The 18,137-nt window shown below is 43.2% G+C and overlaps 1 protein-coding gene across 5 annotated transcripts in view; it reads left to right on the top strand.

Annotated features, from left to right (window-relative positions):
* The window catches only part of LOC121271812 (potassium voltage-gated channel subfamily C member 1-like), a 63,979-nt gene extending 49,608 nt beyond the window's left edge, over positions 1-14,371 (top strand). For 3 of the 5 annotated variants that reach the window (XM_041178101.1, XM_041178097.1, XM_041178098.1), the window contains one exon: positions 14,235-14,371. In XM_041178101.1, the coding sequence (XP_041034035.1) occupies positions 14,235-14,371 (137 nt within the window). Of the gene's footprint in view, positions 1-3,976; positions 3,988-9,437; positions 9,444-11,355; positions 11,369-14,234 lie in introns of all 5 variants that reach the window. The other 2 variants (XM_041178100.1, XM_041178099.1) reach the window with 2 other exon arrangements.
* The last annotated feature ends 3,766 nt before the right edge of the window (positions 14,372-18,137 follow it).

The raw sequence follows: 18,137 nt of genomic DNA, 5'->3' as shown, positions 1-18,137 counted from the left end.
TGGGTGTCTCAGGATGTCAGCACGGACCAGGCATACATCTCTTGATTTAAGTTAATATTTCTTTAGTAAATCCATGATTTGTGACTTATTAATTTTAAGGGGGGAAGTTGAGGGGGTGGCAGTTGCATAGGATATCACACCATCAGTGAGCCTGTTCCCATTGGTTCAGTAATGACCAATTAAGATGAATGCCCAGGATCAGTCAAGTTGAAGCAAGATCTCATTTACTTGAAGCAATTAGAATTAAAATTAAAATTTGAATTAATTATTACGACCCATATAAATTTAAAGAGGCTGTTATAGTTCTCAAAGATGCAAGGCTGGTATTCTGGGCTGGGGGAAGGTTTTTCTGTAGAACCATAAAGTAGTTGATCTTGCCCTGGGACTCGTAGCCCCTGGTCAGGGCATACTGGTTAAAATGGGACATTTGGTGAAGTGCTCCTTTTGATATCGATCAAGGAGCCCCAGGAAATAACCAGTGAGAAATATTTGGGTAGGAGAGAGCAACTGGCATTATATCTAACACCCGAGACCCTGTGTCCCACAGCTGGATTGTCATTGGGGCTGTTCAAATGGGATGAACAGAGGCTGATGTTCTTGTTCACACATGTTAGGATCATCATCAATTCCTAGAACATATGGGTGGCTGTACTATGTCATGTATGTACTTGCCAAATGTCACATGATAATCTCATCTCCATGTGACAATGTTTCATAATTTGAGGTTATGACATCATATTCCATGTTTCAGAATATCTAATCCCGTGCTGTACCTGTCCTGGGAGTGTTTGATGGGGACAGTGTAGATGGAGATTCACTCTGTATCTAACCCCATGCTGTACCTGGCCTGGGAGTGTTTGACAGGACAGTGTAGAGGGAGCTTTACTCTGTATCTAACCCCGTGCTGTACCTGTCCTGGGAGTGTTTGATGGGGACAGTGTAGAGGGAGCTTTACTCTGTATCTAACCCCGTGCTGTACCTGTCCTGGGAGTGTTTGATGGGGACAGTGTAAAGGGAGCTTTACTCTGTATCTAACCCCGTGCTGTACCTGTCCTGGGAGTGTTTGATGGGGACAGTGTAGAGGGAGCATAACTCTGTATCTAACCCTGTGCTGTACCTGTCCTGGGAGTGTTTGATGGAGACAGTGTAGAGGGAGCTTTACTCTGTATCTAACGCCGTGCTGTACCTGTCCTGGGAGTGTTTGATGGGGACAGTGTAGAGGGAGCTTTACTCTGTATCTAACCCCGTGCTGTACCTGTCCTGGGAGAGTTCATTATCTTCAGCTACATAGAAAGATTGGAGAAATTGGGACTCTTTTCCTTGGAGAAGTGAGGGTTGAAAGGAAATTTAATAGAGGTGCTCAAAATGATGAGAGGTCTGTACATAGTAGATAGGCAAAATTGTTCTGACTGATGGAAGGATTGAGAACAAGATGGCCCAGATGTAAGGTGATTGGTAAAAGAAGAACCAATGGAGACATGAGGCGAAACTTTTTCACGCGGCGAGTGGCTAGGATCTGGAATGTATTGACTGACAGTGTGTTTAGGCAAGTTCAATTGAGGCATTCAAGAATGAATTAGATTATTATCTGAAAAGGAAGAATATGCAGGGCTACGGGGAGAAGGCGGGAGAGTGGTAGTAGGTGCATTGCTCATCTGGAGAACAGGTGCATACACAATGGGCAGAATGGCCTCCTCCTGTGCTGTAACAATCCTGTGATTCTGTGGTAGAACAGTGTAGAAAGTCTCGACTATCATTGCCTTTGGGGACGGGAGGATTACATCACCTGACACATGACAAGCTCCAGGCAACTTGGCCTCTTGCTCCCAACTGTCAACACTTACATGTCTTGCTCTTTCATCTGACAAAAGAATGACTTGCATTATCTTGTAAGGCACATCAACACTGATAATGTTTTAAACCACAATGAGTCCTTCAGAATCAGAAGAGCCAGTGATATTCACTTTGTTCTCGTCAGATAATCATGAGCTGCAATAATTTAGAGTGATTTCTCTCGTGAAGTCATTTTTGAGGGAGCAGTGGCCCAATTAATTACACTGCCTCTTGCTGGAGGTAAGATGTGTATCTTATTTTTGCAATTGAAAATATCATTAATGGCTCCCTTCATGAATTGGGAACAGGAGGAGGCCACTCAGCCCCTCGAGAGCCTGTTCTGCCATTCAATCAGATCATGGCTGACCTGTATATCAATTCCAGCTCTCTGCCTTCGTTCCATATCCCATGATGCTGTAACCTATCAAAAGTCTATCAATCTTGGTCTTGAAAGCACCAGTTGACCTCTAGCATCCATAGCTTTCTGATGGAGACAGTTCTTGATTTTCACTACCCCTTGTTTGAAAAATTACCTCCTGAATGGACCTAGCTGTAATTTTAAGGTTGTGCCCACTTGTTCAGGATTTCCCAGAGGAAATCATTGCTCTTTATCTGCCCTTCTATCATTTTAACCTCCTTGATTAGGTGCCTCAACAAAACACAAAGCCGAGTTCCTTACTTGTGGATGAATGACCTGATGCCAGTCATAGTCGAAGGCTCCACATGAATAATGGTCATTTAGTGAAGGTACTAGAGATTGCCCAATGCTTGTAGAACTGTAGCCCAACTATCACAGTGCCAGCTTGCCTCAGTGGGTAGCACTCTTTCCAGTGGGTCAGAAAGTTGTGGCTTCAAGTCCCACTCCAGAGATTTGACCCCATAATCTAGGCTGACACCTCAGTGCAGTACTGGGGGAGCGCTGCACTGCTGGAGGTGATGTCTTTCAGATGAGATGTTAAACTGAGGCCCCGCCTGCTCTCTCAAGCCGATGCAAAAAATCCCAGGGCCACCCTTGGCAGAAGAGCTGGGGCACTTTTCCCTGGCATTTTGGCTGATACCTTTTCCTGCACCAATATGATCACAAAAAGGGATTATCTGGTAATTATCACACTGCCATTTGTGGGAGCTTGCTGTGTGCACTTTGGCTGCTGTGTTTCCTTACATTATAACATCAGTTATGCTTCCAAAAGTACTTAATTGGCTGTAAAGTGCTTTGGGTCATCCAGAGGCTAGAGAAAGGTGCTATAGAAATTTAGATCCTCCAGTATTGAGTAGCTTCAGATGCCCCAGCTGGGAACACTGACTCTCATTCCATATTGGCCCTTGGAACACATCTTAATATTACAGTTGGGCCACACACACACACACACGCACGCACGCCTCTTGGCACCTGGTAAGACCACCCCACCCCATTCCAGCAATGGCTCTCAGGTAGATGCAGGGGAGTGAAAGTGCAGGCTGACAGCTTGCCACAATAAAACATTGCTGGATCACACTTGTTGACGATCTCCAGCACCCCCTGTCTAGTCCGCATCAGGACCAGGAGCACCTGAGGGGAGAACGCTGCCTGTCCGGGGCTGAGGAACGTTCCAGAGGGAGGGTCCTTAAACCCACATTAGGCCCCTCATTAGCATGTGCAATTGGCCCACCTCCTGCTTAAGCTGAGTGCTACGGATGCCTGAATATCATTTGACTCCAAATGACAGGGGACAGATTTTAGGGCATCCTTGGACAAGTGGGACCTGGGCCTGTGATATTGGACCTTTTTCACCCCCCTGAAAAATGGGTGCAATGAGGTCCAATTCTTTTAGGGATGGGAAAAAACTAAAGGGGAAAACTATCAGAAATGACAGAACTATATAGGGTGTGTACAGCACAGAAACAGGCCATTCAGCCCATTTGCCAGTGGTTCTGCTCCACATGAGCCTCCCCCCCCACCCCTCTTCATCTCACCCTATCAGTGTATCTTCTATTCGTTTCTCCCTCATGTGTTTATCCAACTTCCCCTTAAATGTACCTCTGCTGTTCTCCTCAACCATTCCCTGTGGGAGTGAATTCTACATTTTCACCACTCCCTCTCTGGGTAAAGACGTTTCTCCTGAGTTCCCTATTGGATTTATTAGTGACTGTCATATATTTATAGCCTCTGGTTATGTTCTCGTCCACAGGTGGAAAACACCTTCTCTCTGTCTACCCTACTGAAACCCTTTCAGAATTTAAAGACTTATATTAGGTTATCACTTTCAGAGAATGAGATCCATCTATTTGAGAAACGGAATCCACAGCATTGCAAGATGTAGCGGAACCTGTTCATAAAGGGTAGCTTCATGAGGCTCCTCTGTCAGTGCCTGGCCCCAGTAGTGGTGAGCTCTGGTCCTTTGTGCCACATCACCGTCTCTACACTCTGGCATCTGCAACAGTGCCTGATGAAATGAGATGTGCTCAGAGCGAAAGGATTCCAGTGTCCAATTTCCTTTACTGCGTAGCTGATTAATATGACAGTCTTTTTATATTGAGACCAATATTGAAGTGTTTACTCCAGTTCACATTCCTTGGTGTCATCATTGACCCAGAGGTGAGCTTCTGAGCTCATATCCACACCATCACTAAGTCTGCCTATTTCCATCGCTGTAACTTCACCCCTGTCTCAGCTCATCTGGTACTGAGACCCCTTCATTTGTACCTTCATTAACTCTACATTTGACTATTGTGATGCATTCCAGGCTGGACTCTCACATTCTACCCTCTATAAACTTGAAGTCACCCAGAACTCTTAGCTTGCACTGAGTCCCAATCCCCTGCGCTCGCTGACCTACAATATGCTCCCGCTCGAACAATTTCTTGATTTTAAAATTCTCATCCTTATTTTCAAATCCCTCCATGGCCCTGCCCCTCCCTGTCTCTGTCTCCACCAGCCCCACAACCCTCCGAGATATCTATGCTCCTCTAATTCTGGCTCTTGGACACCCTGATTTCAATCACTCCACCTCTGGTGGCTGCACCTTCAGTTGCCTTGCCCCTAAGCTCTAGAATTCCTTCCCTACGCCTCTCCACCTCTCTCCCTGCTTTCCTCGTTTAAGACCCTCTTTAAAGCCTACTTCTTTGATCATGCTTTTGGCCACCTGAACTAATATCTCCTTATGTGACTCAGTAACATATTTTGTTTTATAACGCTCCTGTGAAATGCCTTGGGATGTTTCATTACATTAAAGGCACAACATCAATATAGGTGGTTGTTGTTCATCTGCAACAACAGATTGTTGTTGCTGAAGGTGCTGAATCTCGGGTGAAGTCTGCAATCAGGTCTGCATTGTGACATTGGTTTGTGTAATCCAGCCAGATCAACTCCTTCCCGCACCAAAATCTCAAATGTGTTGCTTTGCTCTCTAGTCAATCCGTTCACTAGATCACCCAGCACTAATGATGCTATTTTCACATGGGATTACAAACTCTCATGCACCCACTGGATTGTGATAGTTTTGGAATAGCAGGATGATTTTAAACCAAAAATTAAATTTGTGCTGTCAAAAATCAGATTGTGCCAAGGTGATGTATTGCAGTGGAAAGCCTAGTGGCTACCTTTTGGATATGATGATGTAATGGTTATGTTATTGGATTAGCCAGAATCAGAGAATGGTTACAGCACAGAAGAAGGCAACTTGGCCTGTTAAATCTGGATTGGCTGTATGTGAGGACAGATCAGCTAGTTCTGCTCAACTGCCCTTTTCCCATAGCCCTGCAATTTTTTTTCCTCTTCAGGTGTTTAACCCTTTCCCTATTGAAAGCCTCAGTTGAACCTGCCTTCCCCACACTCCCTGATAGTTCACTCTAGATCTTAACTACTTTCTGCACAGAGGAAACTTTCTTCACGTCACCTTTGCCAATCACCTTAAATGAAAAATCTGATATCCATGAAAGTGATCACAAAGTTGTTGGAGTTTTGTTTAAAAAAACCCAACTGGTTCACTAACGTCCTTTTTAGGGAGGGTGCTCTGCCTTCCTTAACTGGTCTGGCGTATATGTGACTTCAGTCCCACAACAAGGTGGTTGACTCTTAACTGTCCCCTGAAATGGCCTCGTAAGCTGTTCAGTTGTATCAAAACCCACTACAAAGATTGCACCGGTTCAAGAAGAAGGTCCACTGGTACCTTCTCTGGTCCAAAAGGCATAAACCTTGTACCATTCTTGTTGGGATTAGGGAATATTAAGTTTGTAATCTGTACAGTATCCCACTCAAAATAGACAGGGAAATTTCATTTTTCAAAAAGGCTTCACAAGCCAGCAACAAATATTTAATGCCCAACAATTATTGAGCCCCTTTATCAAAAACCTTCCCTTATGGCCTTCTTGTCAAGTACAATATGTGACCCGAGGACATACTTGACTTCACCATGGCGCAGTCAGCTGAGATTGGGAGTGGCCAGTGAAGGTGATTTTGAGAGGCCAGGGTTCCAGCAACGGAAGGTGGGTTGGAGTAATGGACATGGAGGGCAGTGTGGGTTATTCACCATGCTCCTGACTTTGTGGTCTCAGGGGCACCAGATTTTCTCAATCCAAGGTTCCATCTGGAAAGGCTCAGCAAAGCTACTCTAAATTGGAAAGCCCGTGAGAAGTAAGGGGAAAAAATTCCCACTTCCTGGCTGGCGTTCCTGTCAATCCCAGAGAACCTGGCTCGCAATGGCAGGTTGCCCATATTCCCCACTCCACAACCCAACTGTCAAATGAATCCAATCAATTTGTCCCAGTTAGGAGTCCAGTCCTCTGGCATTGCAGGTAGCAGGCTGACCAACGACTGATACTTTCCTTTTTGTCTATTTTCTCAACTGATATGGAATTTTACTTGAAAAGGAGTTGAGCTGATTTCCATCACTTTTCAACATTCGTTGCAGCCATGTCAACAAGTATATCATACTTATGTTCAGTAAATTATTAAACGGAGACCATGCACAGGTATAGTACTTGATCTCTCCTTAAAATGCTGGTCTTAAATCCCTGTACAATTCATAAATTAAATAATTTAACTGTTCCCATTGGCAAAAGGGTCAAGAACCAAAGGACACTGATTTAAGGTGATTGGCAAAAGATCCAGAGGCAACTTGAATAAAAACAATTTCATACCAGTCTGGTGGAGGCGGGTTCAGTCATGGTTTTCAAAAGGGAACTGTATAATTATCTGGGGAGACAAAAATGTGCAGGGCTATGGGGAAAAGGCGGGGGAGTGGAAATAGCTGAGTAGCTCTTACTCAGAGAGCTGGCACAAACACAACAGGCCGAATGACCTCCTCCTGTGAGGTAACCATGCTATGATGTGGGAAAATGTGAGGTTGTCCATTTTGGCAGGATGAATAAAAAAAGAACCATATTGTCTAAATGGTGAGAGATTGCAGAGCTCTGAGGTGCAGAGGGATCTGGGGGTCCTAGTGCATGAATCGCAAAAAGGTTAGTATGCAGGTGCAGCAAGTAATTAACAAAACTAATAGAATGTTATTGTTTATTGTGAGGGGAATTGAGTACAAGAGTAGAGAGGTTGTGCTTCAGTTATACACGGCATTGGTGAGAGCACATCTGGAGTACTGTGTACAGTATTGATCTCCTTATTTAAGGAAAGATGCAAATGCATTGGAAACAGTTCAGAGAAGATTTACTAGATTAATACCTGGAATGGGCGGGTTGTCTTGTGAAGAAAGATTGGACAGGTTAGGCTTGTAGCCACTGGAGTTTAGAATTGTAAAAGGCGACTTGATTGAAACATATAAGATCCTGAGGGGTCTTGACAAGATTGATGAGGAAAGGGTTTTTCCTCTGTGGGGGAATCTAGAACTAGGGTCACTGTTTAAAAATAAGGGGTTGCCCATTTAGGATACAGACGAGGAATTATTTTATCTCTGAGGGTTGTGAGACTCAAAAGTGCTTGAATACCTTTAAGGCAGGAGGAGATAGATTCTTGATAAGCAAGGGGGTAAAAGGTTATCAGAGTTAAGATTAGCTCAGCCATGATCTTATTGAATGGTGGAGCAGGTTTGAAGGGCCGAGTGGCCTACTCCTGCTCTTAATTTGTACGTGCATATGTATGTTCCTATGATTTTAACTATTAATTTACATTCTGAGCCTACGATCTTGTTCTAAAATATGAAGGGGCGAGGGAGGCCTGTTTACTCTCAGTGGGCTGTTTAAAGGTTAATGTTGCCTTATTAAACCAACCACCTCCCCCCTGATATTGGATACTCAGTGCTGACAGTTATTCCAAAATTTTTATCTGAAGATGTAAAATCAATACGACATTCCCTTTAACATACCTCAGCACAGCCACAAAACCTGTATAAAAGAGGGGATCGTGAGGTGCCCAGTTTGGAGTTTCAAGGGGAATTATTACAGACCCAGGTGACCAGCTTGTAGAAAAGGGTCCAAATTTAGGGGAAGGCAGAAGTGTAGTGGTATTGTTACTGAATTAGTAATCTAGAGACCCATAATAATGCTCTGAGTTTGAATCCCACCGTGGCAGATGGTGAAATTTGAATCTAATAAAAAACAATCTGGAATTAAAAGTCTAATGAAACCATTACAACCCATCTGGTTCACTAATGTCCATTACCTGGCTTGGTCTGGCCTACATGTGACTCCAGGCCCACAGCAATGTGGTTGACTCTTATGTGCCCTCTGAAATGCCCCACTCAGTTCTCAAGGGCAATAAATGTTGGCCTAGCCAGTAATGAATTAAAAAAAAATACCAGGACACACACATCAGTAATTAGAAAGTTGAGATAACAAAGAAACGTCAGACAGATCTTCTTCACATGAAGAGTAATAGAGTTATGGAAAAACATGCCAGTGGATGCTGTTGAAGTGAAGAATCAAAAAGGAGGCCATTTTGTCCATCATGGTCTTTGATTGGGACTATCTGATACTACAAATTCCCCAGATTTTCCACAACCATTTCCTTTTCAAGTATTTATCCAATTCCGTTTTGAAAGTTACTATCGAATCTGCTCCAACTACCCGATCAGGCAATTCATTCCAGATCACAACACCTTATTGTGTAAAATAATTTCTCCTGAAGAATTATCTTCAAGTTGTGTTCTCTTGTTACGGACTCCCCATGCCAGTAGGAACAGTTTCCTCTTATTTACTTTATCAAAACAGTTTATAATTGTGTTAAATTTTCCCAAAACCTTCTCTGGTTTAAGAAGAACAGTTTCAGCTTCTCCAGACTCTCCATGTAAATAAAGTTCCTCATGCCTGGTACTGTTCTGGTAAATCTCCTCTGCACCTTCTCCAATGACTTGACTGTTAAGAAGCCAGAGACATCAAATCAGATATTATCTATGTTGCTTTTTTTAAAAAGAAGTTCTGATGCCCAGCAGGATGTCTTGTGGCGCAGTGGGTAGTGTCCCTATCTCTGAACCAGAAGCTCAGGGTTCAAGTCCCACTTCAGGACTTGATGGCCAAGGAAGGTGCATTCATAATATGGCCATACAGGTTAACTATCAACCTGTAAAACCATCTGTTACGCCTGCGGCAGGTGGTAAGAGCGGGAGAGTCTCCTGGTCAGCTATGCTTGATGTGGAGTGGTGCCTCTCTAGCTGTAGCCTCTTGGCATAGACTAGCGACTTGTTTCAGGAAGAATTAGCCATGCAAGCAGATGTAAACACATGCTTTGTCTGTCTCCTGTGTCACTGAACACTGGAAAGCCTCTGAGCCCAGTGCTCCCTCTCATTTTAAGATGCAATAACTGCAGAAAGAGTCTAATAATTGGCTTTGAAAAGGACAACTGATGTATCTTAAATGGGAACTTGCTGCAAATTCATTGATAACAAAGGCCCTGTTTTAGGCCTATAGCAACCAAAATGTGGTATCATCATTCTGTTGCTAATGATACCATGGTTACACCAGTGCAGTTCATGTCCCTACTTTAATCTTCATGGTAACAGTTGGCATGGAGGAAGATGTAAGTGGTTCGAGATGTTGGTTGCTGAATGGATGCTTTGTATTTTGTCAAAAGCAACACTTAGTAGGAAATGCGCTATCCTGACTGAATGGAGTGAAGGATCTCTCTTGTTCCTCCATATTGAAGTGTGTTACAATGGTCATTCTCTGACACAGTTTAAGAGGTAAACTGAATTCAGATTGTAATCGATCTTTAAAATGATCTCTCTGCATTGAGTTCCCAAGTACAGGAAAGGTTTTAGATGCCATCTTCTGCACTGTGACATAATAATGAAACACTGCCGCACTCTTCAATGTGGTTGTTGCAGAGGGATCTTGCTTAAAAGATGGACCATATTTTGCAATCACACGTTGAAAGTGAAGGACCAATTTCTTGGCTTTAAGAGGTGACCAGAATTTGCATATTGGAAAGAAAAGAGAGGCAAACCTTCATAATTTAAAACATGACAGTTTTGTCAACCAAATTTAATTGGACACAAGTTTGCTTGTATCCCTGAATATGGTCATTAAGGTGTCCAATGTTGTGCATGAAATATGTTCTATGGTCATATTAATCATTACAATGCTGATAGTTACTAGATAGTGGGGTTAGCTTAATATATTTCAGATCTTAATACAAAGCTTGAGTTCCTAAAAGTGTAGGGATTGAAAGTTCCACTGGTTTCAGACCCAGGACCCAACTGTTTAATCAGTGACATATCTCAAAAAAAAAACCCAAGAAAAAATGAATAGAATATTGCTGTGCAGCCATTATGATATTTGGTTTTGACTGGTAGAGCTGCCCAATGTGTCTCTGTAAGATTTTCAATGACATCGAGTGTAAGATGCTAATTCCAACTGTAATCAAGCATTAAAACCCCGTAGGTTTATTTCTTCCAATTTCTGGCCTCCTTGCCAGATTCCTGGGAGCAGCAAGATCGCAAGAAAAGTAATTTAACCTTTGTAATGAATGGGTGATGTTGAGTAGGTTGGCTGTGAAACACAAGGTCATTCTCTTTTGCTGTGGAGGAATTAACCAATAGCAAAGCACTTGTCATTGAAAAGAGTGCTGGGGAATTGCCCTCTGAATGGGCTGTGGGACGTGTCTGATGTGATATTTGCTGCTTTATTTTATTTGGCTGATGGCATTCTTTGTTTATTCCCCATGAGGGATTCCTATCTTTTGTGTCCTTCAGCAAGGATGGTGAGGTAGTTAAGCCTGTGGACTTAATGGACGCCTTTTCTTATTGCAGTCCCCTGATGGACCTAGGCAAGGCTTGCGTTAATTATTCCTCCACATTGAGGATTGATCCTCGACCACTCTGTCTCATCAAAGTCATTCCATTGCATGTTCTGCTAGCTCAACAATTCCATAATGCACCATTTCCACTATCCCATCAGTGCCTTACCAGGCTGTATGATACTATTGCTATTGTTTCACCAATTCTTTACTATTTCAGTTTTCACAAGGCACATCATTGCAATCTATTACCAGAAACAGGCCAGGGGATAGCCCAGTGGTTCAATGCCAAAAGTCAATGGCAGGGATGTCTCAGAACTGAATCCAGTAGTTTGTACCCCCAGAGGTAGAACATCTAGGAGAGGCCTCAGGGTTGATGAGTAGAGAGTGGGTCATGTTGAATAGGTTTGATGTGAAACACAATGTGTAGGAGTCCATCCAGGGGAAAGAGTTCCTGTCCTGACCTGAAATGAGGTTCACATTCAGGCTTCCCTCAGACGAGCTTGACTATTCTCTGTGGGCGGAGGGAACCCTTCACTCCTCAGATGTACCCCTTGGAGGGCCAACCAGGGGGGCATATTGAATGTGTACTTGGAGATAAATGGAGACCCCTTTAGCAGAAAAGGATGGGACTAAGAGGAGGGAATGCTAAGAAAATGAAATCATAAGGTGTTTAAAAAAATGCTTGAGTTTTATCAGAATTTAGTTGTTCATATGTTTATGCCTTTTCTGTACAGAAGAAAAACAAGAGCTGTTATGTAAGCATGAATGCATGAAATAGAAGGTGACTGATGTCACCATGACTGACTCTGAGACATCTTAACTCCCTGGTAGAAGTCTCCTCCTCAGTTTCCCATAGAATTTAAAAAGAAGGCCCTCTTCTGCTCAAGTGCCTTTGGTGGTGTCTTTAGTTACAAGGGTGATGGGGGAGGGGGGCGGTTAGGGGATCCTCTTCTTTTGTTCCTTCTGCCAAACATGGCCATGCACAGTCATTATCATGTATGTAACATATGGACAGTAATCACCAACATGTAGTCCTCCCAGAGACACAGGGTGTGAACCTACAGGAGTTGTCCACAGTTAGCAGTTCACAGGTCATTGCAGGGATTGTACAAAAGGAAGTGAACTGGAGTATAGGATTCACCCAGAGCTGTGATATCTTTCAGATCTCTCTCAAAGCTATTTCAGAAGAAATCTTGTTACACTTAAGGATGGTTGTGTTTTTCCTGTAGTGAGGTTTAGGTGGATTATTTGGCATACTGTCACCTCATTCCTGGGTTGAATCTAGTCCAGAGAATTTGGGTGAATGATTGGTGAATAATAAGGTCCGACATGAAATGATTTTGGGACAATCTTAGGCTGATGGGGTGTGATTCTGCACAATTACCAGAAACATTGGTCTTGAAAAAGGATATTACAAAGATGGTTGAGTACATTAAGGTATTAAAGTAGTTCAGTAAGTGCACTCTTCTGACATTGGGCTTAAGGCACATTGTTGAGTATCAGATTGGGGTTCAGACACATTGTTGAGTATCAGATTGGGGTTCAGGCACATTGTTGAGTATCAGATTGGGGTTCAGGCACGTTGTTGAGTATCAGATTGGGGTTCAGGCACATTGTTGAGTATCAGATTGGGGTTCAAGTACATCGTTGAGTATCAGATTGGGGTTCAGGCACATTATTGAGTATCAGATTGGGGTTCAGGCACATTGTTGAGTATCGGATTGGGGTTCAGGCACATTGTTGAGTATCAGATTGGGGTTCAAGTACATTGTTGAGTATCAGATTGGGGTTCAGGCACATTGTTGAGTATCGGATTGGGGTTCAGGCACATTGTTGCGTGTCAGTAGAGGCAGTTTCAGTCTGACTTGGGACTGCTCAATGGGGGCAGTGAAGAAGGAGCTTGTCTCTTCATAATGCACCTGATGTGCTTGATGGGGTAGGGTACAGCGAATTTTACCCTGCGTCCAGCCCATAATATGCCTGATTTGAGAGTGCTTGATGGGACAGTTGAGAGGGAGTTTCACTCTGAATTTAGCCAATGGCATGTTTGTGATGGAACTGCTGGATGTGTTTACAACTAAAATAAGTGCTGAATGTTCCATTCCCCAGAGCCAGCCTCTCTCACTCTGACAGTACAAATTCACATGTGTTTAATTATTTCTGTTAGGAGATACTACCCACTGCCTTTTGCTCTTTTTTATGGTTTCTTGCCCTTGCTGCCTTTCTTTTTTTGTGTTGGCTCAGTGAGCTTACAATGCTGCCTCATAAATGGTGACCACGAATCATATTTAGTGGATCTGGGCTGATGTAAATAATGCCCCCCCACCCCCCCCCCCCCCCCCCCCCCCAAAAGGTTCCCCCCCACCCTGACGCTTCAATGGCTAGTGATCCAGGTAGGTTTTAATTAAACCTTTGACCCTTTGGAGTCCCTAGCATTTGACCCCACGGCCCCATCTATTCAGCCAGTGAGGTTGACATCCCATCTGAATGTCGAAAGGAAATTTAAATTGCTAGCTGTTTTAAAATTCATGAGTGAATGGACATTGGCTTCATGGTTGGGCTTTATACCTAGTTTAGTGGTGAGATTTAGGTTGGACTTCTGCTGATCAGGTGTGGCAATGGCCTAGAGTTTAGAATTGGCTGAGAAGCCAGTCAGATAGAGATACTTCCCAGAAAAAGAGAGACCCATTTTGAAAGAATCTACCACGCAATAGAAGATCGAGTCCTGATATATATATTTTTTATTTTGTCTGTGGGTCTGTGTTAGGGTTGCCAACTATGATTAAATGTATTCCTGGAGGTTTCATCACATCACCTGCTCCATGCTCCAGCCATTAGTTGGCCAACCCATCCATCTTTGTGACGTACTGCCTTCCTATGCCAAGTGGAAAGTAGTAAGACTCATTACCCAATAGGATGAAGCTTCTCAGTCAGCCAAACAGTCTTTTTCTCCCATTTTCAATATCTTTACATCTGGTAAAGAGAAAAGCTCAAAAAAAACACCCAATCTTTTTTAACGTCCCGATGATTTTTCTCCAGGATTGCACACAGCAGTGTCCTGGAGATTGATCTGCAATTCCTGGAGACACCAGGCCAGTCCTGGAGAGTTGGCAACCCTAGTCTGTGTAGCTTTGTTCCAGAGAGTTAAGCCTTGTCTCGGAGTCTAGATCACTCATTCATTATTTAGTAAATGTGCAAAAAAAATTTGCTTTCTTCTCTCTTTTTGAAACCCAAGGTTATGAAAAGTCGAGGAGCCTAAACAACATTTCTGGCATGAGTGGGAATGCGCTCCGATTGTCTCCTGTCACTTCGCCATTCAGCTCGCCATGTCCACTAAGGCGACCTCAATCACCCATTCCATCCATTCTGTAGCATGGACACAAAAGAGTGGGAAATATTTTTCTAGAGAACTATATCTGTGTGTGTGTGTGTATGTATCTATATCTATATAGGTATATATAGATATATTTATATATATATATATATATATATTTAGGACTATTAAAATCGTTAAAAAAAATACACAAAGAAAAGAGACCATTGCTTGAACAATAGGCTGCATATACCAAATGACTGATGAAGAATCTGCTTTCTACCGTTCGAATGGAAAATTAAAGTGGTTAAATTTGTGCCAAGTTGTTGGCTTATTCAAGGAACAGACCCTCCCCCCCCCCCGCTAACCCCCCAATCCCCTCAACGGACAGCACGGTGGAATTTTCCTATATTTTAAACGAGTAGATTATTTCCACCCTCGCACCCCATCCCCCAAAGGGTTGAGAAAATCAGAAATGAAAAGAAAAATTGACTTCCGTGGAACGATGAATCCTAACGTAGGGAAGCTGCAGATTTTTCTGGACCACTATGTATTCTCTGTCGTGACTCTTGGCTAAATAAAATAAAGTGTACACTCAGGATATACGGGCCGTACAGACATAAAAAGAACCAGACACACACACAAGGTGGGAAACCAGTGGAAATGACTTTCTGATCCAGAGTGGAGTGGGATTTCTCTTCCCTCTCGCCCTCCCCCTTCTCCCACATTCTAATGCATGGAACTCCATTGCAAGCAATAAGCAAATGAATACGTTTGCCTTGGTGCATGTTGAACAATTTAAAACAAAATCAAAAAAAAACTGTTTCCTTTTTTTTTAAGAAAAAAAAAGTTCTGTCTGAAGTGGAGTGTTCGGCCTCGACTGCTGCATGCCTGTTATGCAAGAGCGAGGTGAGATCAAAGCTGTCCCTGAGCCATTTTTTGCTCTCTTCTCTACTCACAGATAATTATAAGGACAGTCCAGTGATTTCTAGATACATGCAACTGGAGGCCGTCACGGTCAACTAGTGACCCCATCCCCTTCTTTCTGCAATACCTCTTTTCCCACCTTCTGTAAACCATCTTCATCTCACCTACCCTCCTCCTCATACCCCTTCCTCGTCCTCACTAACCCCTCTCCTTCCTCCTCCTTTCTCAACTCACCTTGCTAGTCTTCCATCAACCCTTTCTTCTCTAACCTTCCCCTTCTCCCTCCTGTATCCTCCCCTTGCCTCCTCCCCTTCTGTCATGCCATCTCCCTCTGTCACCCTGCTCCCTCCCGCCTCCTACCACTGCATTCCTGTCTTGCTCATTCCTCCTCCTCTTCCACCTTCCTTCCATCCCTCCTCCATTGTCGTCACCTCTTTCCTGCTCATCTCGTTTGATCTCTCTTCACTTTCAAGCAGGGAAACTCTTTAAAAAAAAACAAAAAAAAAGACCCCCCCAAATAAAAATCCCCCACAAAAACCTTACTTGCTGATGACAACGCTGAAGAAGCAAAAGAATGAGGACAAACATCGAGGAACATGGAATTTTGTTGTAATAAGGATCCAACACGGGAATGAAGAGGACAAATCAAAGTGCAAACAATTGTGGTAGAATGGGGAAAAATGACTGGAGTCAGAAATCTTGGAAAAGCTGTGCGGGGGAATCGATAAAAAAGTATTATATATTTAAAAGGTGCATTTTTCTCAGCCTCAGCATGACTTTGCATGATGTACTGTAAGGATTATATTTAATGTCATATGCAAAAAAAAAATTATATTTTCCTTCCAGATTGCAAAATGATGAAAAATACATGAAAAAAAACAAAAAAAAAATGAATTTAATCAATCATATAAAACAGTATTATTGAAAGGATGCAGCACTTTTTTTTCTATTTTTTAATCAGAATTAATATTAAAAGGCTTGTATATAAGAAAGGTGCCACTACTCGGTCATATTGACCGTTTTTTCCCCTGTTTTTCTCTCGCTCGCTCTCTGTCTGTCTTGCTCTGTTCCTCTCTCTGGCACGCTAATTAAGTAAGTGGAGAGATAAAAGATATGTTAAGTGTTACGTTGCAGATCCCCAGTGATGTTTGGATTTGGAACCCAGGGTTTCAGCCCTTCTCAAGAACTTGCAGCTTGGAGCCAATAATCCCCCTCCCCGTGGGATCCTTGGCTCCTTCCATGGCAGTCAGTGAGGCTTCAGGCAAAGCAAATGGGGTTGGCGGAATGCTGAGTAGTTTGGACGCGTGGATTGCCGGCTCCCTCCTTTCCTGCGAATCTGACGGTCTTCAGAAAAGGAAGGGCTACTTTGTAGAAGCACCTTTGTTTGACTGGCAAGGTTTTGGGCTTGGAGCACCTGGAGGTATAACAGCTTGAGCTCTGCCTGCAAGGTTCCCTGCCCCTGGGCTGACCACAGCCCATTGGAGGTAGGAGCCTCCCAAAGAATTAACCCTTGTCAGGTCGCAGTGGGTGTTAGGGCTCAGTATTTTCCGATATTCCATTGGCTGCAGGTTGCTAAGGGAGACAGGAGTCCTGGTCCATACCTTGGCCTGTTGGCTCCAAATCGCTGAGCAGCTCTTTGCTTTATAGGGAAGCTTTGCTGACTGCAGATGGCTAATGCTATTTGGGTTGGGCCAAGGACCCTCACTGTTCACAAGCTTCGAGACAACGTTCGTGCGCAATGTCAGCTCATTCTTTAAGGGATCAGAACTGTCAGATGTATCTCAGGTCAATAACATGGCATTTCCTCACCCCTCAACCTCCCCAAACCCCATTTTGTCAAACTTGTTACCTTTGATGCAAATATTAGAGTATGAAAAGCTGCAGAATTTCATAAGTGAAATCAAATGCTCTGTCGTGTACAGTGCAATAATGCCTCTATCACTGTGCTGTTATTTAGCTACACTTTGTAGACAAGAACTCAACACCTCACAGTCCTCAAGCTCATCAGGTAGGACTTTGCAGACATACACTGTGCAGTGTAATATCTAATCCCCCAGTCATTGGGGCAGTCAATGGGCTGCTGGTTAATTATGTCCTCACGGCCATTGATACTAAATTAGAATTCAGGAAGAAAGTTGTCTTCCTCTTGTGTGGTGGGATATGAGGAGGAGTGGTGGTAATTGTGACAGTGCTACCCGAGTTTACACCCATCTCTGTCTCCGAGGATGCTGTTCTTCAGGCCGTAAGGGACAAAACCTCTCTCAAACACACTTAGCTTTCTCTTTCTGTGCCAAAATCCAGTCAATGGAGGAAAGAATAAGTTAAGGGGAATGGACTTCCTTTCAATTGAACTGTTATGATAAATTTTACTCCGTGGAATTGCATGGATTAAGAAATGGAAGTGTTGTTGAGGGGCTCATGTGTTGTTGATCTCAGGTAGGTCAGGGATGTTGTAGTGGGAACACACCACCTCTGTCTGAACTGTTAATTTACTTGTATTTTCACTGTAAATCAAAGCAGGTCCATCACCTGGAGCAATACATGTCTCACATGCAGACAAATACACACACACACACATAAATACTTACATACATGCACCATATGCACACACACATCAATATATGCACATGCAGACACATGCACACACACACAAACACATACACAGGCACACAAACACATATACATATGTACAAAAACACATGTACATATGTACAAAAACACATATACACATGCACACAAACAGGTATACACATGCACACAAACACAACTTATGTATATTATTTAAAAAGACAATTTCCCAATACCTGTACCAATAAGGGCACGTCCAAAAAGTCTATTATGTTTTCTTGTTTTAGTAGCAGGTTATATAAGGCAAGGAGTGACAGTCATCAGGCTTGG

Source organism: Carcharodon carcharias, chromosome 31, assembly GCF_017639515.1.
Source record: "Carcharodon carcharias isolate sCarCar2 chromosome 31, sCarCar2.pri, whole genome shotgun sequence".
NCBI classification, from domain to species: Eukaryota; Metazoa; Chordata; class Chondrichthyes; order Lamniformes; family Lamnidae; genus Carcharodon; species Carcharodon carcharias.
This window is presented reverse-complemented; position numbering and strand designations above follow the sequence as displayed.